Raw genomic sequence first — 27225 nt, 5'->3', positions numbered from 1 at the left:
CAAGTTGGCATACAGTTGAATGCAGCCAAGTGCAATTTAACAAAAGATGCTGTATAGTTTGTAGGGAATTCTGTCGATGATGTGAAACCAACATCTGACTGGCTACATGCTGTTGCTTTGCTACCATTACCCACTGATGGTAGCAGTTTATGTTCATTCCTTGGCCTAACTCAATATAGAGGTTGCCATGCTTTGCCACATTTTAGTATCTTTGTCAAGCCACTGTGGGATTTAACCGAGGGCCAGGGCCAGTTGGTTTGGACTAAAGAGACAAAGCAGGGTTTTGAAACCCTGCATCAAGTCCTCTTTGGGATCCAATCCCATGCTTAATTTGATCCAAGGAAGCCTGTAGTGACTCAGACTGATGCATGCAATAGGGACCTCGGCACAGTTTCCACGCCTACACTCTGTCAATGTTACAGATTATTATTCACTTTATCTATTTGCATTCATAATTTCACAAGACATGTGAAAGCAGCTCATTTCTTGCCTAACCATTTTATATGTGATGTTTGGCTTACCAGAGAGCCTCGTTTCAGATAATGGGACACCTTTGGTATCAAGATGGTTTGAAGGTTTTCTGAGGTTTTAATATTGTTAAAGTACATTATAAACCTGGTATGTACCATCCCCAAGGAAATGGGATAGTGGAGAGACTGCATGGGACTCTGAAGAAATGTGCAGCTTGCATACTGGAGGAATGTCTATTTTATTGAGTCATAGCTTATATGATATTTGGAGTATACCTCATGAAAGTACTGGAGAAACCCTTATCTATTGGCTCTTCACCAACCTATGAGAACCACGTTGACTCTGCTGATGGAAAAGTTTCATCCCATCCCTTCCCCACCCTCAAAGCCAACTGATGGGACTAGGAAATATGAGTTTTAACAAGCGCATCTGTGCAAGACTCCATGTGTTCTATCCTGGACAAGCATCATATGTTAGGTGAGGGTCTGGAAGCATTTTTTATGTTTGTGTCATGATCTTGGAGGCTGAAGGGTACAGAGAATGGCAAAGGTGTTTATCACATGGAGAACATGTTGTTAACCAGCGAGATACACTGCATACTGAAAGGGAAACAGATAGGGAAACAAGCAGGGAGAACTGGAGGTCCTGGTGATGTCAAGGAACTATGACGTGATTGGAATAACAGAGACTTGGTGGGATAACTCACATGACTGGAGTACTGTTGTGGATGGTTATAAACTGTTCAGGAAGGACAGGCAGGGCAGAAAAGGTGGGGAAGTAGCACTGTATGTAAGGGAGCAGTATGACTGCTCAGAGCTCCGGTACGAAACTGTAGAAAAACCTGAGTGTCTCTGGATTAAGTTTAGAAGTGTGTGCAACAAGAGTGATGTAGTGGTGGGAGTCTGCTATAGACCACCGGACCAGGGGGATGAGGTAGATGAGGCTTTCTTCCGGCAGCTCACGGAAGCTACTAGATCGCATGCCCTGATTCTCATGGGTGACTTTAATTTTCCTGATATCTGCTGGGAGAGCAATACAGCGGTGCATAGACAATCCAGGAAGTTTTTGGAAAGCGTAGGGGACAATTTTCTGGTGCAAGTGCTAGAGGAGCCAACTAGGGGGGGCGCTTTTCTTGACCTGCGGCTCACAAACCGGGTAGAATTAGTGGAGGATGCAAAAGTGGATGGGAATCTGGGAGGCAGTGACCATGAGTTGGTTGAGTTCAGGATCCTGACGCAGGGAAGAAAGGTAAGCAGCAGGATACGGATCCTGGACTTCAGGAAAGCAGACTTCGACTCCCTCAGGGAATGGATGGCCAGGATCCCCTGGGGGACTAACTTGAAGGGGAAAGGAGTCCAGGAGAGCTGGCTGTATTTCAAGGAATCCCTGTTGAGGTTACAGGGACAAACCATCCCAATGAGTCGAAAGAATAGTAAATATGGCAGGCGACCAGCTTGGCTTAATGGTGAAATCCTAGCGGATCTTAAACATAAAAAAGAAGCTTACAAGAAGTGGAAGGTTGGACATATGACCAGGGAAGAGTATAAAAATATTGCTCGGGCATGTAGGAATGATATCAGGAGGGCCAAATCGCACCTGGAGCTGCAGCTAGCGAGAGATGTCAAGAGTAACAAGAAGGGTTTCTTCAGGTATGTTGGCAACAAGAAGAAAGCCAAGGAAAGTGTGGGCCCCTTACTGAATGAGGGAGGCAACCTAGTGACAGAAGATGTGGAAAAAGCTAAAGTACTCAATGCTTTTTTTGCCTCTGTTTTCACTAACAAGGTCAGCTCCCAGACTGCTGCGCTGGGCATCACAAAATGGGGAAGAGATGGCCAGCCCTTTGTGGAGATAGAGGTGGTTAGGGACTATTTAGAAAAGCTGGACGTGCACAAGTCCATGGGGCTGGACGAGTTGCATCCGAGAGTGCGAAAGAAATTGCCGGCTGTGATTGCAGAGCCATTGGCCATTATCTTTGAAAACTCGTGGCGAACAGGGGAAGTCCCGGATGACTGGAAAAAGGCTAATGTAGTGCCAATCTTTAAAAAAGGGAAGAAGGAGGATCCAGGGAACTACAGGCCAGTCAGCCTCACCTCAGTCCCTGGAAAAATCATGGAGCAGGTCCTCAAAGAATCAATCCTGAAGCACTTGCATGAGAGGAAAGTGATCAGGAACAGCCAGCATGGATTCACCAAGGGAAGGTCATGCCTGACTAATCTAATCGCCTTTTATGACGAGATTACTGGTTCTGTGGATGAAGGGAAAGCAGTGGATGTATTGTTTCTTGACTTTAGCAAAGCTTTTGACACGGTCTCCCACAGTATTCTTGTCAGCAAGTTAAGGAAGTATGGGCTGGATGAATGCACTATAAGGTGTGTAGAAAGCTGGCTAGATTGTCGGGCTCAACGGGTAGTGATCAATGGCTCCATGTCTAGTTGGCAGTCGGTATCAAGTGGAGTGCCCCAAGGGTCGGTCCTGGGGCCGGTTTTGTTCAATATCTTCATAAATGATTTGGAGGATGGTGTGGATTGCACTCTCAGCAAATTTGCGGATGATACTAAACTGGGAGGAGTAGTAGATACGCTGGAGGGGAGGGATAGGATACAGAAGGACCTAGACAAATTGGAGGATTGGGCCAAAAGAAATCTGATGAGGTTCAATAAGGATAAGTGCAGGGTCCTGCACTTAGGATGGAAGAATCCAATGCACCGCTACAGACTAGGGACCGAATGGCTAGGCAGCAGTTCTGCGGAAAAGGACCTAGGGGGGACAGTGGACGAGAAGCTGGATATGAGTCAGCAGTGTGCCCTTGTTGCCAAGAAGGCCAATGGCATTTTGGGATGTATAAGTAGGGGTATAGCGAGCAGATCGAGGGACGTGATCTTTCCCCTCTATTCGACATTGGTGAGGCCTCATCTGGAGTACTGTGTCCAGTTTTGGGCCCCACACTACAAGAAGGATGTGGATAAATTGGAGAGAGTCCAGCGAAGGGCAACAAAAATGATTAGGGGTCTAGAACACATGACTTATGAGGAGAGGCTGAGGGAGCTGGGATTGTTTAGCCTGCAGAAGAGAAGAATGAGGGGGGATTTGATAGCTGCTTTCAACTACCTGAAAGGGGGTTCCAAAGAGGATGGCTCTAGACTGTTCTCCATGGTGGTAGATGACAGAACGAGGAGTAATGGTCTCAAGTTGCAGTGGGGGAGGTTTAGATTGGATATTAGGAAAAACTTTTTCACAAAGAGGGTGGTGAAACACTGGAATGCGTTACCTAGGGAGGTGATAGAATCTCCTTCCTTAGAGGTTTTTAAGGTCAGGCTTGACAAAGCCCTGGCTGGGATGATTTAACTGGGAATTGGTCCTGCTTCGAGCAGGGGGTTGGACTAGATGACCTTCAGGGGTCCCTTCCAACCCTGATATTCTATGATTCTATGATAGGGAAGAGGACACTTTTTCTGTGTATGATGATGTCATATGGCTAATTGGGAAAGTTGCACCAGAGCAGCAGCATCCACCCACTGTATTTAATCAGAGGTATAACCTATGGCCCTGGGATCACCCCTAGTTACCAGCAAGGTACTGTTGAATGTTTGTGGGGGGGGGAAAGAAGGAAATTGTATGACTGGTGTGTGTGTGTGTGTGTCCTTCCTACTTATTGCATTCTGCTGCATGTTCCTATTTCTTTCCTGGTTCCTCCTCCCTGAACTCAGTTCAGTGTTCCTGTTCCTGTGTGTGTGTGTGCGTGTGGATGGTTACTCAGGGCCTGTTGCTACATATCTGCCATTTGGACTGCTGTTGTATATTGTTCCAGCTGTTGCTGACTTAACTGGTCCATGGTTATACATTTTGATTGACCACCTACGTGTTTTGCTTTGATTTCCTTGTGTCTTGGAATTGCTGGTCTGGGTGCATCAGAGTGTAACAGGCTGTGAAGCAACTAATTAATTATGGTACAGGTGTGGCTGGCCCCTATATACTCTTATATGCCACCTTGTGATGGGGCCTATGCTGCTCCCATGGATCTCTGTGTCAAAACACCCATTGACTTAAGTAGAAGGATTGTGCCCTAAATAGTAATAGAAAAATACAATTTGAAAAATGCGTGGAAAGAATGACTAGGGATAGAGGGAGCAGAAAACATTTACAGGGAAGAAGTTTTATGTATGGGATGTTACCTTTTGGCAAACAAACTCTAAAACAATTAGGGCCAGATTTATTAATTGGCTTTAATAGAGCTCCACTGGGATGAATTTGCCACTAAAATTTCTCAATAATGGTTTTGTATTAGTGTTGGAAAGACAAGCTTCCCATACGAGGCTGGGTTGACAGCTTGACCCAGTTGAGTAAGGAGCAGCACACAATTAAGTCCTTGCTTTCTCCTTGTTCTGTAGCGAAATAAGATGCACCAGTGTTTTTCCTGGTACTTCCTCCTTTTGGTCAGCTCAGTTCCACCTACTCTATACCCCTGCCTGCCTTTCCCTGCTCACCCATATGGAAGGGGAAATAACAGCCCACTAATGGCTGCTTTCCTACCATTGCTGAGATCCAGCTCAACTTGTCAGTACTCCACATACCCAGCCTGGGTTACAGCCCAGCCTGTTTGCCTCTAATCACTCCTCCCCATAAACTCAGTTGGTTCCTGGACTCCAAGGACCAGACTGAGGTTCTGAGGGATGGAGAGAAGAAGGGAACCAAGTGTCCCAAAGCTTTCAAGGAAAATCTTCTCTGCTTGCTCCCTTTCCTGTGGTGCAGTGGGGTTCAGAGGCAGAATCTTCTTCGACTTGGAACTTAGCACTTTATATGGTACAATTGAGATGTCTGGCTCTACCTCCCTATGAACCAGTCAGTGGAGTTGGCTGGACATGGGCAGCAGGAAGTATGCTGTGATCTGTAAAGGGCTGTAGTAGATTACTCTTCTTAGTCTCATTTCCCCGGTATAAGAAAGCAGTACCAGAAGAACTGTGCCCTCAAGGTTTGACTGAATTTGCTGGAATCTAGCAAGGTGGAGCAGCTACCCACATCCCATACTCAGGGTTGTGCCTAAAAGCACCATCTGGTCACATAATAATATACACTATGCCCATTTAATGTATTTACAGAATGGGGCCTTTAACTATGAAACCTTAGAATACAGTAATTGGGCTATTGATACTCAATATGTGCTAGTTTATTGTACAAGGAAAATATTATGGTTTTGTACTATTATTAAGGAAGCCAAATAGATTCCTCTGTGTGTGTGTGTGTATATGTATATATATATATATATATATATATATATGGCTGATATTTTAAAAATTGAGAAAATAGGATTAAACAGCCATGCCCTGTCAGAATTTCATTGGTTTCTCAGATACTAAATACCAATCCCTGCTCGTACACTGTCATAGTTATAATGACCACAGTTGGTTTTTGTGGGTTTTTAAAAAATCTAATAAAAACCAATGCATTAATTGTTTATCTAGGGTTTTACTGGACCTCGAGGAAGGAAAGGTACACCTGGTCCAAAGGTGTCGTATGAATAAGCCTAATTTGTCCATCTTGCTAAACTGCACAATCTGTTTTTGTATGTTTACTTGATGGGATTTTGTTCATTTACAGGGAATACGTGGAGATCCTGGATTGCCTGGGCGAGAGGGGGATCCTGGTATAGAGGTAAATGAGATGTGGAGTGTTGGGACTTTGTGGTTCCCAATAATAACCAAATGAGTCAGATGCCAGGCAGAATCAAGGGTCTTCAATACTTTAGTCAATTCAACAAGACTTTATTCAATGTGCACAAGGGGAGAGCCCCTGGTACAAAAATCAGCCAGAGTCCCTCCAGCAAGGAGCCCCTCCCGTTGCTATTTTATAGCACATGGCAGTTATATAAGTTACATAACACAGACCTCTAGCCAATTATATTTAACCTTTCCATTTATGGAGTTGTTCGTCACATGTTTATACTTCTCCAGTCCACATGTTGAGCTCACCTCCCTCCCCTTGACCTTTTCTAGAATGTTCCTAGGGTGGTGAGCCACAGCATGCTTCTTTATGCATACATACCTTCTAAATCACATTTTGTTTAAAATGAACACAAGCATACCCTTCAACTCCCCCATTTGGTTTTGGGGCTAAGAACAATTCTTAGACCCCACTAACACCACTTCCTTGTATTTATTAGGAGCAATAATTGACCTTATCAACACATAATTGACTGCAATTTTGGTAACAAAATTAAATACATAATAATATCTACAATAAAAATAATAAGTCCCCATACCCATTGCAAGAACACAGCCCAAATCATCCCCATGGAATCTCTGTTTCCACAATAGCAAACCCTTCTATTCACTGAATCACTGTAATTGCCCTACCCCTTCTTTCGTAATATCTTCTAATAGGCTTAACACAATAGGAAGAACAAAATGTTTAAGCAAGGCTTGCCTGCCAAAGTTAATCACCCAAATCCACACCAGGTAGTGGAGTCCTTCCTCACTGTTATATCATCCATTAAATTAAACATTACATGCACCATTAAGTCAGGTCCCAACGTTTGAGATGAGGCTTGTCCTGACTTCAGGTTTCCCATTCACAAAACCCATCCTCCCAAGATGGAACATTGGTCCCATAGGAAAGCTATATAGTTATATATTATTACATACCCAGAATTCTTGATGCTACACAGATGTCTGTGACATGAGAATGGGAGTGGGTGGACGGGCTGAGCCTCCAATTCAGAAGCCCAACCCACAGGAATTAACACTCCTCCAAGGATGGAATGACCATCCCAACATGCCGTGTTATCGATAGGGACCACTCCCTTGTCATCATCCAAGGTGAAGACATTCAGTCTTTGAGAACTGCAGCTCTCACCCAACAGGGCACCTGTGACATGAGCAAGTCTCCTATCAGGGCTGCAACTTCCATGTTGAACACCATGCCAGAATGATAACACAATTCTTCCACATGCCTAGACCAATGCTTGCTCATATATTTTAGTAGTTTTTAATAGATGGCTGAGTACAACAGTGAGGACCTGACCAACTGTGTTGCTGAGTTAATGTGATATCTAACTTTGATTAGACATGAGCCCTACTCTCACCACAATAGACTGCCATCCCTGCTACTAACAAATTTTCAACCCAGTCCCTATTATTAGATTTGATAACTTGAGTAATGGCATTTACAACTGATCCACTGGCTCCTCCCCAGGTGATTACATCAATAAAATACTAAGAGCCACTGCAGCATTATTAAGACGAGACTTCTAAAAGAACTCTCAAGTCTCAGAAACCACTCAAAACAATTAATAGACCACAAAAAATTCCTACATCAATTTTAAACTGGGAACATCAAATGAAAACACTTAACAATATTGAGAATGGCTCTCCAGGAGTCCATAGGGTAAACAGGGATTATTGTGCCCCATGTTGAGTCTCACCTTTGTATACTTTTACTCGTGACAGGTGGACCCAAACTGGAATTCCAGTGACCCAGGCTGCTGAAGGAGTTACCAAGAGAACTGTGTGAGGTCCAGTCTAGGCTGGTTCAGAGGTTCATTTTCTATAGGCTTTCACCAGCACCTGATCACTGGGCTGCACCTCACACGTCTCCTCTTTGCTGGCCTTTGGGTCTGGTTCAGTTCGGGGGTCCTGTGACACACACTGAGATAATTTGCAATATTCAGCAAGCTGGTCACCCATGACATACAATTCCCCCCCACACCCCAATGCACAGATTTCCTGCGGTCCTCATCGACCACATCAGCATTTCAAAAGGAGATAAGGAATGTGGATTAGTAGGACCGGCTCTCATAGACATGAGAACCACTTATAGGTTGGTGACCTAGTCTTTCCCTGTAACAGAAAACATCTGTTTGGTTAGTTTGTTTTGAATGGTTCGGTTAGCTCTTTCTACTAATCCCGAACTCTGGGGATGGTAGGGACAGTGGAATTTCTGTTTGACCCAGTGCCATGCACACAGTTTTCATCACCTTCCCTGTAAAATGGGCACGTTGGTTACTATCAATGAAGCATGGAAGTCCCCATCGGAGAATTATTTCTGTCATCAGTATTTTAGCTACATCAGATGCAGTGGCCTTGGCACTGACATAGTCTCAAGAGGGTCTTTACCCTTGTTACTAGAGCAACTCTTGGACCAATGCCCTGTCTGGTCACATTTCATACACCGATCAGCTCTTCCACCCCCTTTCTTATAACATTCCTTTTTGTTATGGCCCAACATTCCTTAGTTACTACAATTACCACCTCCTACATTTGCTGCTTTAACTGTAGCAACAAAGCTATCTTCCAAACTTATGTTCAATTTTTCCTTTCTGTCCTTGGGTTTGCATTCTGTGCATCTTTTCTCCTGTACCCTGTTCCTGATTGTATTTGCTAATGTTTGAAGCCCATGTTAATAATTCAGCATAACCCGGAGGCTGAAAGCCAGTTTTCTCGGCTGTCTTATACAGACCACATACCCTGTCAAGTACCCCCTCTATGGATATAGCATCTTCACGAGTAGCATTCTGTTGCCCCCCCATACTGTTGAGATAACTCAAACTTGTCTTCCACACATTTTTCAAAAGGCTCATTTGGATGCTGTTTTCAGTTAGCATATAATGAGTACAATTTAGTACCCAGCCTCAAAGCCACCATTACCGCCTGTAGGAAATTCTGCACTGTGGTTTCCATGTCAGCTGAGGAGGCGAAAATAGCAGTTGCCCATGCAGAGTTATTAAAACCAATAGCAATCCTACTCCAGGCTGAGCCAGGACATTTTGCCTTTACCATGGTGAAAACATCAAAAGCATGTAAGCCTCCCACTACTATCCACTCCTGTACCTTTTCCCAGAAGGGTAGGTTTGGGTTATTAAGCTGAAAAGATGGCAATTCTTTTAACATGCTCCGCAAGTCAGATGGATTCATAGGAGTGCGCTCTAGGCAACTAATAGGAGCAGGGTCCCCTTTACCTTGATTAGGATTAGGGACAGTGTGCACTCTCATCGGAGCCATGAAACTAGACTGATATCCCCATGTTCCACATGTAGGGTCCAAAGGTGCTGAGGGACAAGATCTCTTTCCCTGTGAGTCTGCTGCTTTATACTTTTTTGCTTCTGCTTGCAGTTTTTCTACCTCTGCTTCTAACTCTCCCACCCTTTCTTTTAGCATATTACACTTTCTAACCAGCTGTTCATAATCAACAATTAAACACATACCCGCCATTTTGTCCTTCTCTGTGCTGTTTTTTAACCCCACACACCAACAGGCAACATAATATGGATGTTTAGTCGCATAATCATCATGTGTTGGACATCCTTGTTTCAATGCCTTGTCATACTGAGACAGGGCAGATTTTACAGCCAGCAACCTTACATCTACACTGAGGACATTGTCTTCCTCTGATAAATATTGTGGTTTATGCACAAAATCAGTGTTGCCCACCTGTAATGGGGGTGGTCATCCTTCTTTATTTCAGCCATACAGCCAAAATATCTCAACAAGAAAACTAATAAACTTACTGCTACAGTAGTTATAAAAGCACTAATTATACACGCTTCATATTGTGGATCACTATATACCTTTATCTTTCCCTTTTTTTCTTTTTTAAACTAAATATCCTCCAATCTCCAAATTTTTAAATACAATTCTGTTTACAGACTAATAAAAATGTATTCAAATCAAACACCCCAGACTGGAATGCCCAGTCAGGAGATTGATCCTTTTTCCAATTTATTTGATCTGCACAATTACAATTTCTGATTAGGAGATCTGGGCCAGCCAACACATTAACTAGAGGTACTTATGGCTATACCTGCCCCTACACTAACTGTTGGTGCTTATGGCCTCTTTGATTTCCCACTTCAACAACACTTAGTCAGAGGAACTTACAACTTAACAGCCCCCACACTAAGTACAATGTCTTAAGACTGTGACCTAAATGTTTCAGAACTGCAACAAACCCCTTGAATTCCCCAACACCAAGACTTGCTCACTATAAAAGATATGAGAATCACCAGTCAGGTCAGAGAGACACAACCAAATAAAAAATGAACAAACTCATCCTCTAATTTGATTGTAGGTCATGATTCTGAAGGATATTTCTCACCCTGCTCGCTTTGCCAAGAAACTGTTGGGATTTTGTGGTTCTCAAAAATAACAAAATGAGTCAGATGCCAGGAAGAATCAAAGGTCTTTCATACTTTAGTCAATTCAATTCAACAAGACTTTATTCAATGTGCACAAGGGGAGAGCCCCTGGTACAAAAATCAGTCAGAGTCCCTCCCCTAAGGAGCGCCTCCTGTTGCTATTTTATAACACATGGCAGTTACATAAGTTACATAACACAAACCTCTAGCCAATCATATTTAACCTTTCCATATATGGAGTTGTTCATCACATGCTTATACTTCTCCAAACCACATGTTGAGCTCACCTCCCTCCCCTTGGCCTTTTCTAGAATGTTCCTAGGGTGATGAGCCACAGCATGCTTCTTTGCACATACGTAACTTCTGAAGGGTATGCTTGTGTTCATTTTAAACAAAATGTGATTTAGGAGTTATGAAGTAACCCGTATTTTGTTTCTGTAATCTTAAAAATTAACCTCTTTGTCTTAATTGCTTGTTTTCTTTAGGCCTATCAAGGATCTCAAGGGCCAGAGGGTGGTCAAGGTACTTTGGGTTTAAAGGTAGAGTTTTAAAAATCCGAATGTATTCCCTCAACTATCTATTATTCATGTATTTATACTTTTCTATGTAGATTAAAATAATCTATTTTACCCTTATGTAGGGAGAGAGAGGATTTCTAGGAGAAGCAGGACTTGACGGCCCCTGGGGAAAAATCGTAAGTATCATTCTCTTTGTGAGGGGCCTGGTCTAGTTGCTCAGTCATGGCTTTCTGGGATACACATGCATCAGAAGGCAGCATATGGGAGCTGTTCCTCAGTCAGATTGGTAACCCAGGGCTGAATCCAGTTTGCCTTTATTCACACAAGTAGTTCCATAGAAGTTAACTGGAATACATACTTGAGTAGGGCAATAAGGATTTGGATTTTGGCCCCTGGCCTCAATATGTAAAGACAGAAGCAAATTCAGATTCACCAAGCTAGTTGTCTATAGAAGTGAAGCTATTTGGGAGTAGTCTGTACATATAAATAATTTCCCTGTTCCATAACTAGTCCTAGACAATATTTGAGTTCCTCTCTCCTAACTGTTGGGGCTGTGCAGAGGACAAAAGTTGCTATGATTCTAGGACTCCTGTTATAGGGAAGAAAGTAAGTAAGAGAGAGAGATCCCTCTCCTTGGTGGGTTCTTCTTCAAACACCATTTGCAGGGATGATGAGGAGGAAGGATTCTTCAGCCTGCTACAGCATCCTTGCATCTGTCTGACAGCTCTTTCTCTGTAAGGCAACGATCAGATAGAAGTTAATCTGCAGCCCATATAGCCCCTCTAAAACTCTTCCAAGTGACTAATCAATTAGCTAGGAAAGAACCCAGCCCAGCTTAGACATGCAGAACTGTTCTCAGTAGACTTCCAGCTCAGTTTTCACATCGAGGTTTGGGAAAACTTGGAAATGTCTTGGATAAATATCCAAACCCAATAGCTGAGTCCCAACTCTGCAGCTCTTGAAGGTCACTCATTTCCCAGTCTGGATGTGGATTAAATAATAGATCTTAAAAACAGAAATCACACGAATAACCAGTTAATGTACTTGACTTTAGCAAAGCTTTTGGTAAGGTCTCCCAAAGTATTCTTGCCAGCAAGTTAAAGAAGTATGGGCTGGAAGAATGGACTATAACGTGGATAGAAAGCTGTCTAGATCATCAGGCTCAATGGGTAGTGAGTGATCAATGGCTCCATGTCTAGTTGGCAGCTGGTATCAAGCGAAGTGCCCCAAGGGTTGGTCCTGGGGTCGGTTTTGTTCAATATCTTCATTAATGATCTGGAGGATGGTGTGGATTGCACCCTCAGCAAGTTTGCAGATGACACTAAACTGGGAGGAGTGGTAAATACGCTGGAGGGGAGGGATAGGATACGGAGGGACCTAGACAATTGGAGGATTGGGCCAAAAGAAATCTGATGAGGGTCAACAAGGACAAGTGCATAGTCCTGCACTTAGGACAGAAGAATCCAATGCACCACTATAGACTAGGGACCGAGTGACTAGGCAGCAGTTCTGCAGAAAAGGACGTAGGGATTACACTGGACAAGAAGCTGGATATGAGTCAACAGTGGGCCCTTGTTGCGAAGAAGGCTAATGACATTTTGGGCTGTATAAGTAGGATCCTTGCCAGCTGATCAAGGGTTTGATCATTCCCCTCTATTCGGCATTGGTGAGGCCTCATCTGGAGTATTGTGTCCAGTTTGGGGACCCACACTACAAGAAGGATGTAGAAAAATTGGAAAGAGTCCAGCGGAGGGCAACAAAAATGATTAGGGGGCTGGAGCACATGACTTATGAGGCGAGGCTGAGGGAACTGGGATTGTTTAGTCTGCAGAAGAGAAGAATGAGGGGGGATCTGATAGCTGCTTTCAACTACCTGAAAGGGGGTTCCAAAGAGGATGGATCTAGACTGTTCTCAGTGGTAGCAGATGACAGAACAAGGAATCATAGAATCATAGAATCATAGAATATCAGGGTTGGAAGGGACCCCTGAAGGTCATCTAGTCCAACCCCCTGCTCGAAGCAGGACCAATTCCCAGTTAAATCATCCCAGCCAGGGCTTTGTCAAGCCTGACCTTAAAAACCTCTAAGGAAGGAGATTCTACCACCTCCCTAGGTAACGCATTCCAGTGTTTCACCACCCTCTTAGTGAAAAAGTTTTTCCTAATATCCAATCTAAACCTCCCCCACTGCAACTTGAGACCATTACTCCTCGTTCTGCATCTGCTACCATTGAGAACAGTCTAGAGCCATCCTCTTTGGAACCCCCTTTCAGGTAGTTGAAAGCAGCTATCAGATCCCCCCTCATTCTTCTCTTCTGCAGGCTAAACAATCCCAGCTCCCTCAGCCTCTCCTCATAAGTCATGTGTTCTAGACCCCTAATCATTTTTGTTGCCCTTCGCTGGACTCTCTCCAATTTCTCCACATCCTTCTTGTAGTGTGGGGCCCAAAACTGGACACAGTACTCCAGATGAGGCCTCACCAATGTCGAATAGAGGGGAACGATCACGTCCCTCGATCTGCTCGCTATGCCCCTACTTATACATCCCAAAATGCCATTGGCCTTCTTGGCAACAAGGGCACACTGCTGACTCATATCCAGCTTCTCGTCCACTGTCCCCCCTAGGTCCTTTTCCGCAGAACTGCTGCCTAGCCATTCGGTCCCTAGTCTGTAGCGGTGCATTGGATTCTTCCATCCTAAGTGCAGGACCCTGCACTTATCCTTATTGAACCTCATCAGATTTCTTTTGGCCCAATCCTCCAATTTGTCTAGGTCCTTCTGTATCCTATCCCTCCCCTCCAGCGTATCTACCACTCCTCCCAGTTTAGTATCATCCGCAAATTTGCTGAGAGTGCAATCCACACCTTCCTCCAGATCATTTATGAAGATATTGAACAAAACCGGCCCCAGGACCGACCCTTGGGGCACTCCACTTGATACCGGCTGCCAACTAGACATGGAGCCATTGATCACTACCCGTTGAGCCCGACAATCTAGCCAGCTTTCTACACACCTTATAGTGCATTCATCCAGCCCATACTTCCTTAACTTGCTGACAAGAATACTGTGGGAGACCGTGTCAAAAGCTTTGCTAAAGTCAAGAAACAATACATCCACTGCTTTCCCTTCGTCCACAGAACCAGTAATTTCATCATAGAAGGCGATTAGATTAGTCAGGCATGACCTTCCCTTGGTGAATCCATGCTGGCTGTTCCTGATCACTTTCCTCTCATGCAAGTGCATCAGGATTGATTCTTTGAGGACCTGCTCCATGATTTTTCCAGGGACTGAGGTGAGGCTGACTGGCCTGTAGTTCCCAGGATCATCCTCCTTCCCTTTTTTAAAGATTGGCACTACATTAGCCTTTTTCCAGTCATCCAGGACTTCCCCGGTTCGCCACGAGTTTTCAAAGATAATGGCCAATGGCTCTGCAATCACAGCCGCCAATTCCTTCAGCACTCTCGGATGCAACTCGTCCGGCCCCATGGACTTGTGCACGTCCAGCTTTTCTAAATAGTCCCTAACCACCTCTATCTCCACAAAGGGCTGGCCATCTCTTCCCCATTTTGTGATGCCCAGCGCAGCAGTCTGGGAGCTGACCTTGTTAGTGAAAACAGAGGCAAAAAAAGCATTGAGTACTTTAGCTTTTTCCACATCCTCTGTCACTAGGTTGCCTCCCTCATTCAGTAAGGGGCCCACACTTTCCTTGGCTTTCTTCTTGTTGCCAACATACCTGAAAAAACCCTTCTGGTTACTCTTGACATCTCTCGCTAGCTGCAGCTCCAGGTGCGATTTGGCCCTCCTGATTTCATTCCTACATGCCCGAGCAATATTTTTATACTCTTCCCTGGTCATATGTCCAACCTTCCACTTCTTGTAAGCTTCTTTTTTATGTTTAAGATCCGCTAGGATTTCACCATTAAGCCAAGCTGGTCGCCTGCCATATTTACTATTCTTTCGACTCATTGGGATGGTTTGTCCCTGTAACCTCAACAGGGATTCCTTGAAATACAGCCAGCTCTCCTGGACTCCTTTCCCCTTCAAGCTAGTCCCCCAGGGGATCCTGGCCATCCATTCCCTGAGGGAGTTGAAGTCTGCTTTCCTGAAGTCCAGGGTCCGTATCCTGCTGCTTACCTTTCTTCCCTGCGTCAGGATCCTGAACTCAACCAACTCATGGTCACTGCCTCCCAGATTCCCATCCACTTTTGCTTCCCCCACTAATTCTACCCGGTTTGTGAGCAGCAGGTCAAGAAAAGTGCCCCCCCTAGTTGGCTCCTCTAGCACTTGCGCCAGGAGTAGTGGTCTCAAGTTGCAGTGGGGGAGGTGTAGGTTGGATATTAGGAAAACTTTTTCACTAGGAGGGTGGTGAAGCACTGGAATGGATTACCGAGAGAGGTGGTGGAATCTCCTTCCTTAGAGGTTTTTAAGGTCCGGCTTGACAAAGCCCTGGCTGGGATGATTTAGTTGGGGATTGGTCCTGCTTTGAGCAGAGGGTTGGACTAGAGGACCTCCTGAGATGTTTTCCAACCCTGATATTCTATGATTCTTACTCATTATACCCGTTCCCAACAGTGGCTCAGTGAGTGTGCCAGTGTGCACTAACTAAAAGCTCCCAAGAGGATTCCTGGCTGAGTTTGCCCCTTCTGATGCACCTGAGAAAGCCAGTGCAAAATCTACCCCAAATATAACTTGAAAGTAATGATGTCAAACCTGGGTGGAAGGGGGAGTGCAGGACAAGGGTAACAGTAATAAGTTGTCACACTGTATCATAAATACACATTATCAAGGTTCAGAGTCTTGTTTTTCAGGGTTCTTTGTGTTTTGGGTTTTTTATTATATTATCGTTGTTGTTGTTGTTGTTCTTCCACATTTTATTTATATGATTTCTAAGAAGAGAAGACTAGAGTTTGCAAGCTTCATGAATAAATTTTGAGGAGGGAAGTGAAGGACAAGAGGATGGAGGCATGGTAGAGTCAGTCAGGGAGAAGCAAACATTGTTTGTTTGGTGGAGATACAAGCAAAAACGTCACGGTCCTTAAAATATGTGTTACCTAGGGAGGTGGTGGAATCTCCATCCTTTGAGGTTTTTAAGGTCAGGTTTGACAAAGCCCTGGTTGGGATGATTTAGTTGGGGACTGGTCCTGTTTTGAGCAGGGGATTGGACTAGATGACCTCCTGAGGTCCCTTCCAACCCTGATATTCTATGATTTTAGGAGGAAATGGCAGAACAATCCTCTGATCACACATGTAATGGAGAGCAATTGTGTGGGCTGTCCAAAAGGTACCATCCCTCAAATTCAATGACGGGGGCCAGATCCTCAGCTTGAGCAAGTTGTTGTAGCTCAATTAAAGTCAACGGAGCTATGACAATTTACACCACCTGAGGATCTGTCCCAGAGTAACTATTACCAGGATTTAAAATCAGAAAGACACACACAGAAGAATATAGCGGAGTGGGGAAGGTATTCTGCTGCCGCCCATGGTAACGGATAGCATGCCTGCAATGGTTGGGCTAGGATTGGCATCTGTAACAGAAATGGCTTGAGGAAGACCCAAGACTGGAGAAAATATTCACCCGCTGTGTAGTGGTGGTGATTTTACAAGCACAGTAAGTTGGAACAGCTGGTAAAATTGCTGTAAATGTTTAAACATGACAAAAAAGCAACAATCGTAAACTGGATATTTTTATCTTTGAATTAATTTTGGTCTCTGGTCTCCCATGTCTAGTTTTCCTCCCTGAAATAATTAATATTTTATTATTAAAGATAATTTAACAAAAGACAAATCAGTGTGACAGTAACTTTCCAGATGCACATTTTAGTACCATAGTCTGTCCAGCTTAACATTTAACTTTATTATTTAACATGGGCAAACTATGTTCTGAATAACACATAAAGAGAGGATATCAGTCATTAATAGAGGGCTTAATTAAAGAAGACTGTGCTGATTATTAGCGATCAGTATTAACTGGATCATGATAGTGAAGATGCGATTATAGTAACATGCATGGATTAGTTCCTATTAGTTAAAATTACTGGACAGAATCGTAGAATATAATGAGTAGCAAACAGACTGGACTTTTGAAGAGAAAGCTAGGTTCAACCCCATTTTATATGTTGTGTTTGTGGGTGTGTATTATAAAATATATCTGTGCATGCGCGCGCACACACACACACACACACACAACCTTTCCAGCTCTGTTTACCCAGAGGTTTGAGAGGACACACATCACCTTAGGTTGGAGATCAAGAAGGAGCTGGCCATCGGGCTCTGAACAACTACACTCTGGGACATCCCTGTTTGAATTGCTTGCACTCTGGGAACCAAACAGACAGAAGAAAATGCTGGAGGTTTTTTGCAGACTGGTTCTCATCGTGATGAGTATCACAGAAATCCCTTTATCTAAACAAAAGAAACAAATACTGGCAGAGATATATCTAAATTTATTTACCTGGGCTTTTTAGTTTCTCTTCCTTTTTAAATGTGTGATAATATACAGCAATAAGCATGTGGTCAAGGTGGGTGAATTTATTTTTAATGATTCAATGTTTCCTGGACAGGGTGATACTGGTTCAAAAGGGATTGCAAGAATTCCTGGTAGGCCTGGCTTCGCTGGTCCCCCTGGAGCTACTGTAAGTTTCATTGTTAGTAGCCATGGCCATGATTTCCCACCCACTGAAACTGGTGGGAGTCTTTCCATTGACTTGAATGGGTAGTGCATTTAGGTCCTAATTGTATGTGGATGATTGTCTATATATTACTTGACAGTTGTCATTTTTTTTCCTGCTCTCTACAGGGTCATATAGGGCTACCAGGAACTTGTGGATTGAAGGTATCCTTTTGAAACTCTTTTACTGTAAATCTTGCTTTTTGTTTAAGAAGTAAATTTCTAGTTTGATTCTTAAGGTTGCACAGTAAGCACAGGGCAGATTATGGTTACAGTAAAGGAGAACTTCTTTCAATGAGGTAAATAGATGTGGAAAAAGATTACAGGCTCCTGGAAACTTGTCCAAATTCTAACTTTAAATGCATGTGGGTGTAGCAAAAATTATAACTGATAATAATCACAGCCTTTTTTTAAAAAAAAAATTCAACCACATTCCTGGAGCACCTATAAGCATCCAGACTGAGCAGGCGGTGTGCTTGCTACACTCCTCATTCTGGGATCTGACTTATTATCCCCCAGGCATAGGTCTCGAGCAGTAGCACTGCCTTCTTCCCACCTCCTCCCTTCCCAGCTCCTTTGGGCTGTCACGTGCCTCTGTGGAGAAAGGATGGGGCAGCCTTTGTGCCTCTAAGACAGGCGGGAAAGCTCCTTTCTTTCTTCCCTCATGAATAACTATGGAAGAGCCAGGTTCTGCCTGGCTCTTAATAACTGGCAAAACTATTTTATTTCCATTTGAATCACAGAGATAAAGGTTTTAATTTTCAGATGGCCTCAGTGTTGTGCCCATGGAAAATTGTATATTTGCCAGAAAATCAGGTAACTGAATATATAACGTCCTGCTCTGCATGCAAAATATGTGAGTTCTGTATGCACAAATGTGTGCAGCATGCAGGTGAAAATTTTGTGTAGGCACTGAATGATGGCTAGTTGAGAACTGAGCAAAAATGAGTTAAGAGGTAGTTACAGAACCAGAGTTGGTGGCTCAAACATAGAATACATATACAATTTAATGAGGCTTGGCAGAATTCAATTTTTTTTTTTTTTTTATAATTTCAACAGATATCTGTTTATTTTTAAGCATTTTTTTCTATTTTCATCTTTTTAAATTTTCACAGTTGCAGGAAACTAGTGGGGGGAGACAATACTTATTTAATGACAGTAGACAATGAGATTCAACAAGTTAAAACTTTATAACCATTAAAAAACAAACTGTCAACATCACGTCAAAATATAGCAAGTAAATAGTGTATATCCTTAATTCAAACTCTAATAAGTTCTTAAGCAATATTTTACTTACTTTGGCTATATAATAATATTTGATTATTATCAATGGAAATATTTTTTCTTCAGTTTACTTGTGTATGGGGAAGCTGACATTTACTGATAAAAATCTAAACCTTCCAAATCTAGGTATAATGAAAAATTTTAAATTAGGATAATCTGAGATGAAAAGTAGCAAGTAGCTTCTGAAATGTTCTTTTTTTATATACATAATATAGCTTTTTTTTTAAAAAGAATTTGTATTATTTTCTTAAATAGCAATTAGTAGCAGTAAAATGTAACCCTTGCTCATGCTTGATAGCAGCCTTCAGCTACCTGAAGGGGGGTTCCAAAGAGGATGGAGCAAGGCTGTTCTCAGTGGTAGCAGATGACAGAACAAGGAGCAATGGTCTCAAGTTGCAGTGGGGGAGGTTTAGGTTGGATATTAGGAAAAACTATTTCACTAGGAGGGTGGTGAAGCATTGGAATGGGTTACCTCGGGAGGTGGTGGAATCTCCTTCCTTAGAGGTTTTTAAGGCCTGGCTTGACAAAGCCCTGGCTGGGATGATTTAGTTAGGGTTGGTCCTGCTTTGAGCAGGGGTTGGACTAGATAACCTCCTGAAGTCTCTTCCAACCTTAATCTTCTGTGGTTCTTTACCTTAACTCTACAAATGGTCCTACGCTGGCTCTGCAACACCTGAGCATTCGGCAGGCCCCTTAATAGAGTCTAAAGGCTACTAATCACGTTATTGGTGCTGAATATCAGTCATTTGAAAAGAAGAGACCCCTGCTGAGATAGCAGTATTGTCTACTCCAGGGGTTCTCAAACTTTTTTCTTTCTGAGGCCCCCCAACATGCTATAAAAACTCCATGGCCCAGCTGTGCCGAAACAACTATTTTTCTGCATATAAAAGCCAGAGTTTGGAGGTAGAAAGCAGGGCAATTGTCCAGGGCCCCACGCCACAGGGGGCACTGTGACACTCCGTTGTTCAATCTTTGACTTCAGCCGTGGGTGATGGGGCTTGGGGCCCTAGGCTGCGACCCTGCGTGGTAGGGCTTTGGCTTTCTGCCCTGGGCCCTAGCAAGTATAATGCTGGCCATGCTTGGCGGACCCTCTAAAACCTGCCGATGGTCCCCCATGGGGCCCCGGACGTCTGGTTGAGAACCACGGGTCTTGTCTAGTGGATAGGGGACTGAGACTCTGGAGATGTGTGTTCCGTTCCCAGTGGCCTCCTGAGTGACCATAGGCAAGTTCCTTCACCCTCTGGGTGTAAGTTTTCCCATCTGTAAAATGGAGATAATTGTACTGATCTCCTTTGTAAAGTGCTTTGAGATCCGCTGCTGAAAAGAGAAGATGTTGTTGTTTATTAACATGTTATGAAGACATTGCAGTGTGCCAGGAACGAGAATGATATAACTGTCATTTGTTAGCATAGACTAGGTTGAAGAAGTGCACTTAGTATTTGAAATGGAAAGAGGTGAGGTTATTACGCTTTTGATAATGCTCAAAAAATGAATATACGAATTGAGTCGTCTTGTAACTATTCTTAAAAAAAATATAATTATATGGGGTTTCTTTCTCTGTGCAGGGAAATGTTGGTGTTCCAGGCATTAAGGGTCAAGAAGGTGACAAGGTACAGTAATATATGACATATTTGTAATTGAATATTACATGTAACTGATTCATTGTTCACACTCTTGGCATTATTATAGTTTTTATAAACTTCTACACACTCATATTAGTTTCCTATAAATCTTAACAACACCATAGCTTTTGACTTTACTGTTTTTATGGTATGTGGAACTTTGCACTGGTAAGTAAAATTAAAGGAAGACTCTTGCTAGCAACAAATATTAGTTACTGATGTGTTGGTTTGCTGTTGACTTCAGTGAGAGTGCAGTGCTCAGCCTCACTGAAAATGTGGCATTTTATTTAGGTGCCTAATGTTGGACACTCAAAATTTGAGAATATTGGCCTAAATGTCCCATGCAGAAACAAGTGGGTACTGCAGTCAAAATTGTTCATAGTCATTCAAATTTGAAAACTAATTGTAATTCAGCCCTATTTACAGGACTTCCACATTCACTTTCCACAAGCTTTCAAGCAGACAAGTTTTACTAATGCAAGTGTTCATGAAATGCAGATGTTTAGCTTGTGTCCTTGAATATTCTCCATTGGTGATTTTTTTGAATTTTATACTGGATTGTAAACTGCACAAGTTGCACTACATTATATAAATGTGATGGCATTGTTTCAATTCCTTGAATGACCTACGTAGCTAGTCAGTACAGTGCAGACTGTGAATATTACATTTCAATACACAATCAGATATAGGCCCAGATTTTTAAAGGTATTTAGCTGTTGCTGTACTCAGTGTTGCAATGCCTAACTGATTTAGGAGACTAAATCTCATTTTCAAAAGGGATTTAGGTACATCCAAGCTCAAGATCTTGGCTCCTAAGTGCATGCATGACTCCTATATCAATTAGGCATTGCAACACTGAATGCCATAATGCCTAAAAATCTGGGCCATACAGTAGAAGTAATCTCAACAGTGTGTCAACAGCTCACAGCAACAGCTCAGTATCTCAACAGCTGCTATGCAAACTTGGGTCAAAGATGGGTGCATGCTGGGCTGAGGATTTGGCCTTATGTGAACATACATTCTATGAACGGAAGTTTAGAATTATATGTCCAATGACCCCATGTACTCATAGTTTGTAATTTGCAAACTGTGTTCTGGATCTGGATGAAAAGTGCTGTATAATTGTAAGGTATTAACATTCTTACTTCTACACAAGGATAACAAGCAAAGCAATGGGAAATATTATTGTATGAATTTCAGTGCCAAAAATAGTATTTGTATTTATATTTAAAGGGAGAAAAAGGAGTTAAAGGACCAAAAGGAAGTGTAAGTAAAAACACCTTTTACCCCCTTGCTGTTCTGTCTTTATCTTAGTATATTTGTACTGCACTCAAAGTGTACAGTATTTGAACTTCTTCGTAGAAAATTTGTAATAAAGCCAGCAAGAGCAAACCATAATTGCTCAAAGACCATTCTAAGAAATCTTCACTTACAAAGTGTAAGTAAAAGTCAAATCTTTGTTTTAGGTTGGAGACAAAGGACGAACAGGACCAGAGGGTGTTATTGGTAAAAGAGGTCCACCAGGAGAGACTGGATCCCAAGGCCAACCTGGAGAACAGGGTGTTCCTGGAGATGAGGGTCCACCAGGAAATGTTGGATCAGTTGGACCTCCTGTAAGACTTTCAGTTCTTTCGACCTAAAATATAATAGAAGAAACTAAGTACTCAGAGTTGTGAGATGGTGTATCAAATTTTGCTCAGTTACATGAATGCTGCAATAAATATGCTTGAACATGTGTAAGTAGGATCAGAATTGGACAAGAAGGCCACATTAATTCCTTGTGTTAGTGGAATTATAGAAGGGATGAAGTTGGCTCAGTAGTTCTACATTTTAATTTTAAAACTAAGTTAGTCCATCTGAGGTCCATCAGGCATTTTCTTGTAAAAATTGCTTGTTTTTGTAAAATAATTGTTTAACAAGGATAATTTGTTAATATGCTTGGAAATCATCTTTTTTTAATGTCATCGTAAAATTAGCTGTACAGTGACAAAGAACAGCACAGTCAAATGTTGTTACATGGATAATTACAGGAAACTCAGGAGGTGTTTCAGCGAGTTATGCTATTAATGGAACTCTGCTGCATATTTTATTTTTCTGATTGTTCTCATGTTCTTCTCATGCAGGGGCTGCCTTTCCCAGCAGCTTATGTGATAGAAGTGTGCAAACGAATAGTCTTAGAACAAATGTCAATGTTTGCCAATAGTGTTGGGAGGAAATGTGCCAGCATGTGCCCGCTTTATGGAGAGGTGCCTGTGGGGTCTCCAGGACCTGTTGGTTTGCCTGGACCCTCTGGAGAAGAGGTAAGTATACAGGGGGAGAAAAACAAAGCCATTTCAGAAAATTAACTTGTTATTGAAACACTGAAAACATTGTTAAATGAAGTTAACACATGAACTGAAAAAATAGAAAACGTTTTTCCATGTGGCAATATTGTGCTTGATCCTGCTCCCATAGAAATCAATGTGAGCTTGCTATTGACTTCACGAGAGGACCCATTTTCCTCCAACAAGTACAACACTACTATGGAAGAAATTCACACATTGGGAAAAAAATTGAGATTGTTGCTCTGTTATCTTAAGCTTAAAAAAATATGTAGTGGAGCTATAGTAAAGTATCAGACAAGTACATTTAATACAATTACAAGCTGAACAATAATTTAATGACCTTTTTTCACACGTAATTGAGCTGCTAAAAAGTGATATGAAACAGGGTTTTTTATTTCGTGCTATCATGATGTTTGTCAGCTCCAAAGGCAAATTCTGACCCATAACCATGGCATTCATCACCCACTAATCTATGAAATATTGACCTTTGGAGGACCATAACTTCATTGTGTACAGCGCAGTAGTATTTTCCAGTACCTACAGTACAACAAATGCATAACTGCCTCAGTAGTTCTTATATCATAGTTATCACGTTCATTATTGTGTTGCAGCCAATACCCTTTCACATCATCTAAAATAACACGGTAAGAAACTTTTAAAAGTTTAAGATTTCATGGTAATACTTCTGCGCTATTCCTTTTCATCTTCATGGTTCTTTAGGTATCTGTATTATTACACGCAAATAACTGCCTGCAGTATGAAGTATTCTAAATAAAGAGAGATTTAGTTTCATAACCTAAAGCTAAATATCAAGCTGGGGGACTGCTATATTTAGTAACCTTTTCCACAGATGTACAAATTAATCTTTTCTGAACAGAATGGATTAGTACGATACCACACACAAATTTTGAATATCATGCCCCCCCCCAAAAAAAATAAAATAGCTTGTTTCAATGTGAAAGTTTAGGTTAGTATGTTGGATAAAGGTTAATATCACCGAATAGAAGTAATACACAAATAATAAACAAATTAAAAACTTACATTTTACTAATGCCTTCAAATATCTTTAAATGCCGACTTCTCCTTGCTGGTGACCCCAACTCCCAGAGTACAGTGCCAAGCTGCATGCATACAGTGTTGCCTCAGTTTTTTACCTTCTCTACTCCAAAGTATACAACTAAAGATCTGCCTAGTGTTTCTCAAATCTTTGTGAAGCCTTGTTCCATCTTATTTATTTGGCCTAATCACACTTTGCTCTCCCACTTCATTCAGTTGCCTCTGAACTCCTTTCAGTTTACCCCATTCACCCTTCATTGTTGATGTATAAAGTTACTTATGAAACACACTTCTTTCCCCTCCCACAATTCTTATCTTCACCTTTTCAAACTGCACTGATGGGTAAAACATACCTCCCAAACACACAGCCTATTTTCAGTAGCTTTTGGGTTTTCTCCACTAGCAAATGTAATGATTTTTAACAGTTGAGTTAGGTGACATGATATTTACCATTGCTGACTGGCTGATATGGAAAAGGCAAGTTGTGTTTAGAATCCACTCGGTTGTGTGTAAACCCTACTGGGACCAGTGTTTATCCATAACTAAACAACATAATACTACCCAACAATTTGTCCTTGTGCCCTGGCCCAGTCAGCTGTGGTCAGCAGCACCAAGTCAGATAATTTGATTGTTAAAAATCAAGTTTAAACACTATTTGATCTTTGAGTGAAATTGAGGCCTTTGTGGATGCCTTAATCCTTATCCTCATATGACTTTTTATCTAGTTCAAATATTCTTGGCTCTCACCTTATTATTGTGGGCATAATTAACTAAAATAGAAATTTTCCTATGTAAAAATGGACTGCGTTTTTTTTTATTTTTTACAGATTTTTCATTTTACTATGACTTTTTCGTAAAAGCAAGCAGACTTCTAATAACCCTTAGTTCTTTCTTCATTTATGAATTGAATTAAATGTTTTATTGTTGGAGAGTAGGAAAGTTTATTGAAGTCAAATACTTACTTTTGATTTTTAAGGTGACATTTGGACTCTTCTGCTTTCCGTGTAGCTAATCCTTTAATTTTTAATTTTAATATAGTTACAGTATTTTATCTGATGGTACTGATTCGAATTCAACAATGCAAAAAAATAGTGAGTAGTTTCATGTACTGTAATATTTTTAACATTTCTATAGGGCAAACCTGGGTTAAATGGAGCTGATGGAGAACGTGGACCTAAAGGCTTTTATGGCGATGTTGGTGACCCAGGAAAACAAGGACCAAAAGGTAGAATGTTTTCAAAATGGAAAATAATTTTTTTTGCAATATTCGGTTGAATAAATTACAGCAGTCACAAGTGTGAAAGTGTTGCTGTTGACAAATATGGTAGTTATTTAAAAACGCTTATTTTTTTTTAATTTTAGGTGACCATGGAGACAAAGGAGATAGAGGTGCCAAAGGTTTTGTATTTGCTGGCTTTGAAGGCAATCAAGGCCTAAGAGGTACTCCTTTTTGCTCCTGTAATCTTTCTTGCTATAAGTATATTTCTGCATTCATGTTGTACAGTATGTACTGTTTTATGGTAGGTTTTGGTAAACACTTTAATGTGGTATGGATGTACGAGATGTGTCCTGTGAATTGATGCTCATATGATCCCGTATATGTGCAATTCAAAACTGGGGCAAACCTCTGAGAAGATATATAAAAGGCACCATGTAAAGCCCAAATAGGTTGTATTTTGACTACATCCTGTCATGGCAGATTTAAAAAAGTTCTTAACTGAAAACACTTTAGAGTAAATTATTAACATAGTCTGGTTATTTAAATAGTGAAAATTCTACATAATTGGTTTTCTCTAAATCAAAAGCAAATAAAGATCATGCAGCTTTTCTGACCAAATTGGATACTTTCCAAAATCCATATAAAGAACCTTCCTATAAAGGCTGTATCATGTCAGGCCAAACTGCACACGGCTGCTTCCACATGACCTTCCCTGTCCACCCTGCATATGGCCAGCCACACTTTCAGTCCTTGAGCATCAGAGCTTAATGGAGGTTGGTGGAGACTCAACGTCACTGCTGGTTCCAGATCACCAGCTAGGCGAGAGAGATGGGCTAGGGGAACCACAGGTCCTTTCCATCTCTAACCTCTATTACTGTCATTGCCTTTTCAGCATAACTTAGAGATTTCTCTTGCTCACTGCCCCTTTCTTAAGGTGAATGTGGAAGAAGTGGACTAGCATTCAATGGACTTCCAGGTCAGCCTGGCCCACGGGGACATATGGGACAGTCTGGTTTGAGAGGATACCCTGGACTTAGAGGGCCTCCAGGTATATGTAAAACAGGGTATGATCCTTATCTTCCAAATGATGTAGATCAGCAAAGTGATTCGTCATCTTCTTTCGTATGGCAAGCAAAGTGAGTGAGAGAAACATCATGAAATCCTTTGATGTGGAAGAAAACAAGTGTAAATGAACAAAGTACACATTTGTTCCCTTTTCAAAATTGAAACCTTTTGAAAAATACATATGAATTACCGTTTAATTTAGAAGCCAGTTCACTTTGTGAATTTTTAGTGTAAACTAATAACATGATAATCCTACCTAAGAAGTGGTAAACCATTTCACTTAAATGGCACCTTATGGGGTTCAGATAGAGGATATTTGTTTTTAAAATACTGCATTTGCTTTTTAAATGTCGAGTACATTGTACAACTTATATTAATATAAAGCAATGCCATGTTTTATATTTGACATCCAAACAACTATTTCTTTTTTGAATGTACCTAGGAAATGTTTTTTATAATAAAAGTTGAAAAACATTACACAATTGTTTTAATTTTATGGAAGTCAGTCTCTTATGGTGCCAAACCGTATTTCCATCCTAAGTAAAGATATAGGATCAGGGACCTGTATGAGGGTTCTTAAGCCTTTATACATTCCTCACAATTTGGATTCATGACAGGAAGCCTGAAGAAGACAGCCTGAAATCAGTCTGCCCTACATTAAGTATTTATGACATCTGCTGATGATAAGCTAGTCCAGCGATTGCATATCTTCATGACCAAGCAATTTATGCACTAATTCAAGGAGTAAGAGATGCTGCTACTTGCAGCAGGGGCTAAATCCCATCTTGCAAAGAGTTAGCCAGGAATAATTCACCTTTTAGCCAAACCATAATATGCTTTGGCTTACTCAAAGTGGGAAGGGAGACTGTCATTTA

The 27225-nt window shown here is 41.7% G+C and overlaps 1 protein-coding gene across 1 annotated transcript in view; it reads left to right on the top strand.

Moving 5' to 3' along the window:
• Positions 1-26425, top strand: part of LOC144262364 (uncharacterized) — a 52050-nt gene extending 25625 nt beyond the window's left edge. Inside the window, 13 exon segments of the mRNA XM_077812125.1 lie at positions 5931-5975; positions 6067-6120; positions 11083-11136; positions 11238-11291; positions 17674-17745; positions 17910-17945; positions 20630-20674; positions 21920-21952; positions 22153-22299; positions 22810-22986; positions 25201-25291; positions 25429-25506; positions 26220-26425. Coding sequence (XP_077668251.1) covers positions 5931-5975; positions 6067-6120; positions 11083-11136; positions 11238-11291; positions 17674-17745; positions 17910-17945; positions 20630-20674; positions 21920-21952; positions 22153-22299; positions 22810-22986; positions 25201-25291; positions 25429-25506; positions 26220-26425 — 1092 coding nt within the window.
• Positions 26426-27225: the final 800 nt, after the last annotated feature.

The sequence above is a fragment of the Eretmochelys imbricata genome, chromosome 3 (genome assembly GCF_965152235.1).
Source record: "Eretmochelys imbricata isolate rEreImb1 chromosome 3, rEreImb1.hap1, whole genome shotgun sequence".
In the NCBI taxonomy this organism is placed as follows: domain Eukaryota; kingdom Metazoa; phylum Chordata; order Testudines; family Cheloniidae; genus Eretmochelys; species Eretmochelys imbricata.
This window is presented reverse-complemented; position numbering and strand designations above follow the sequence as displayed.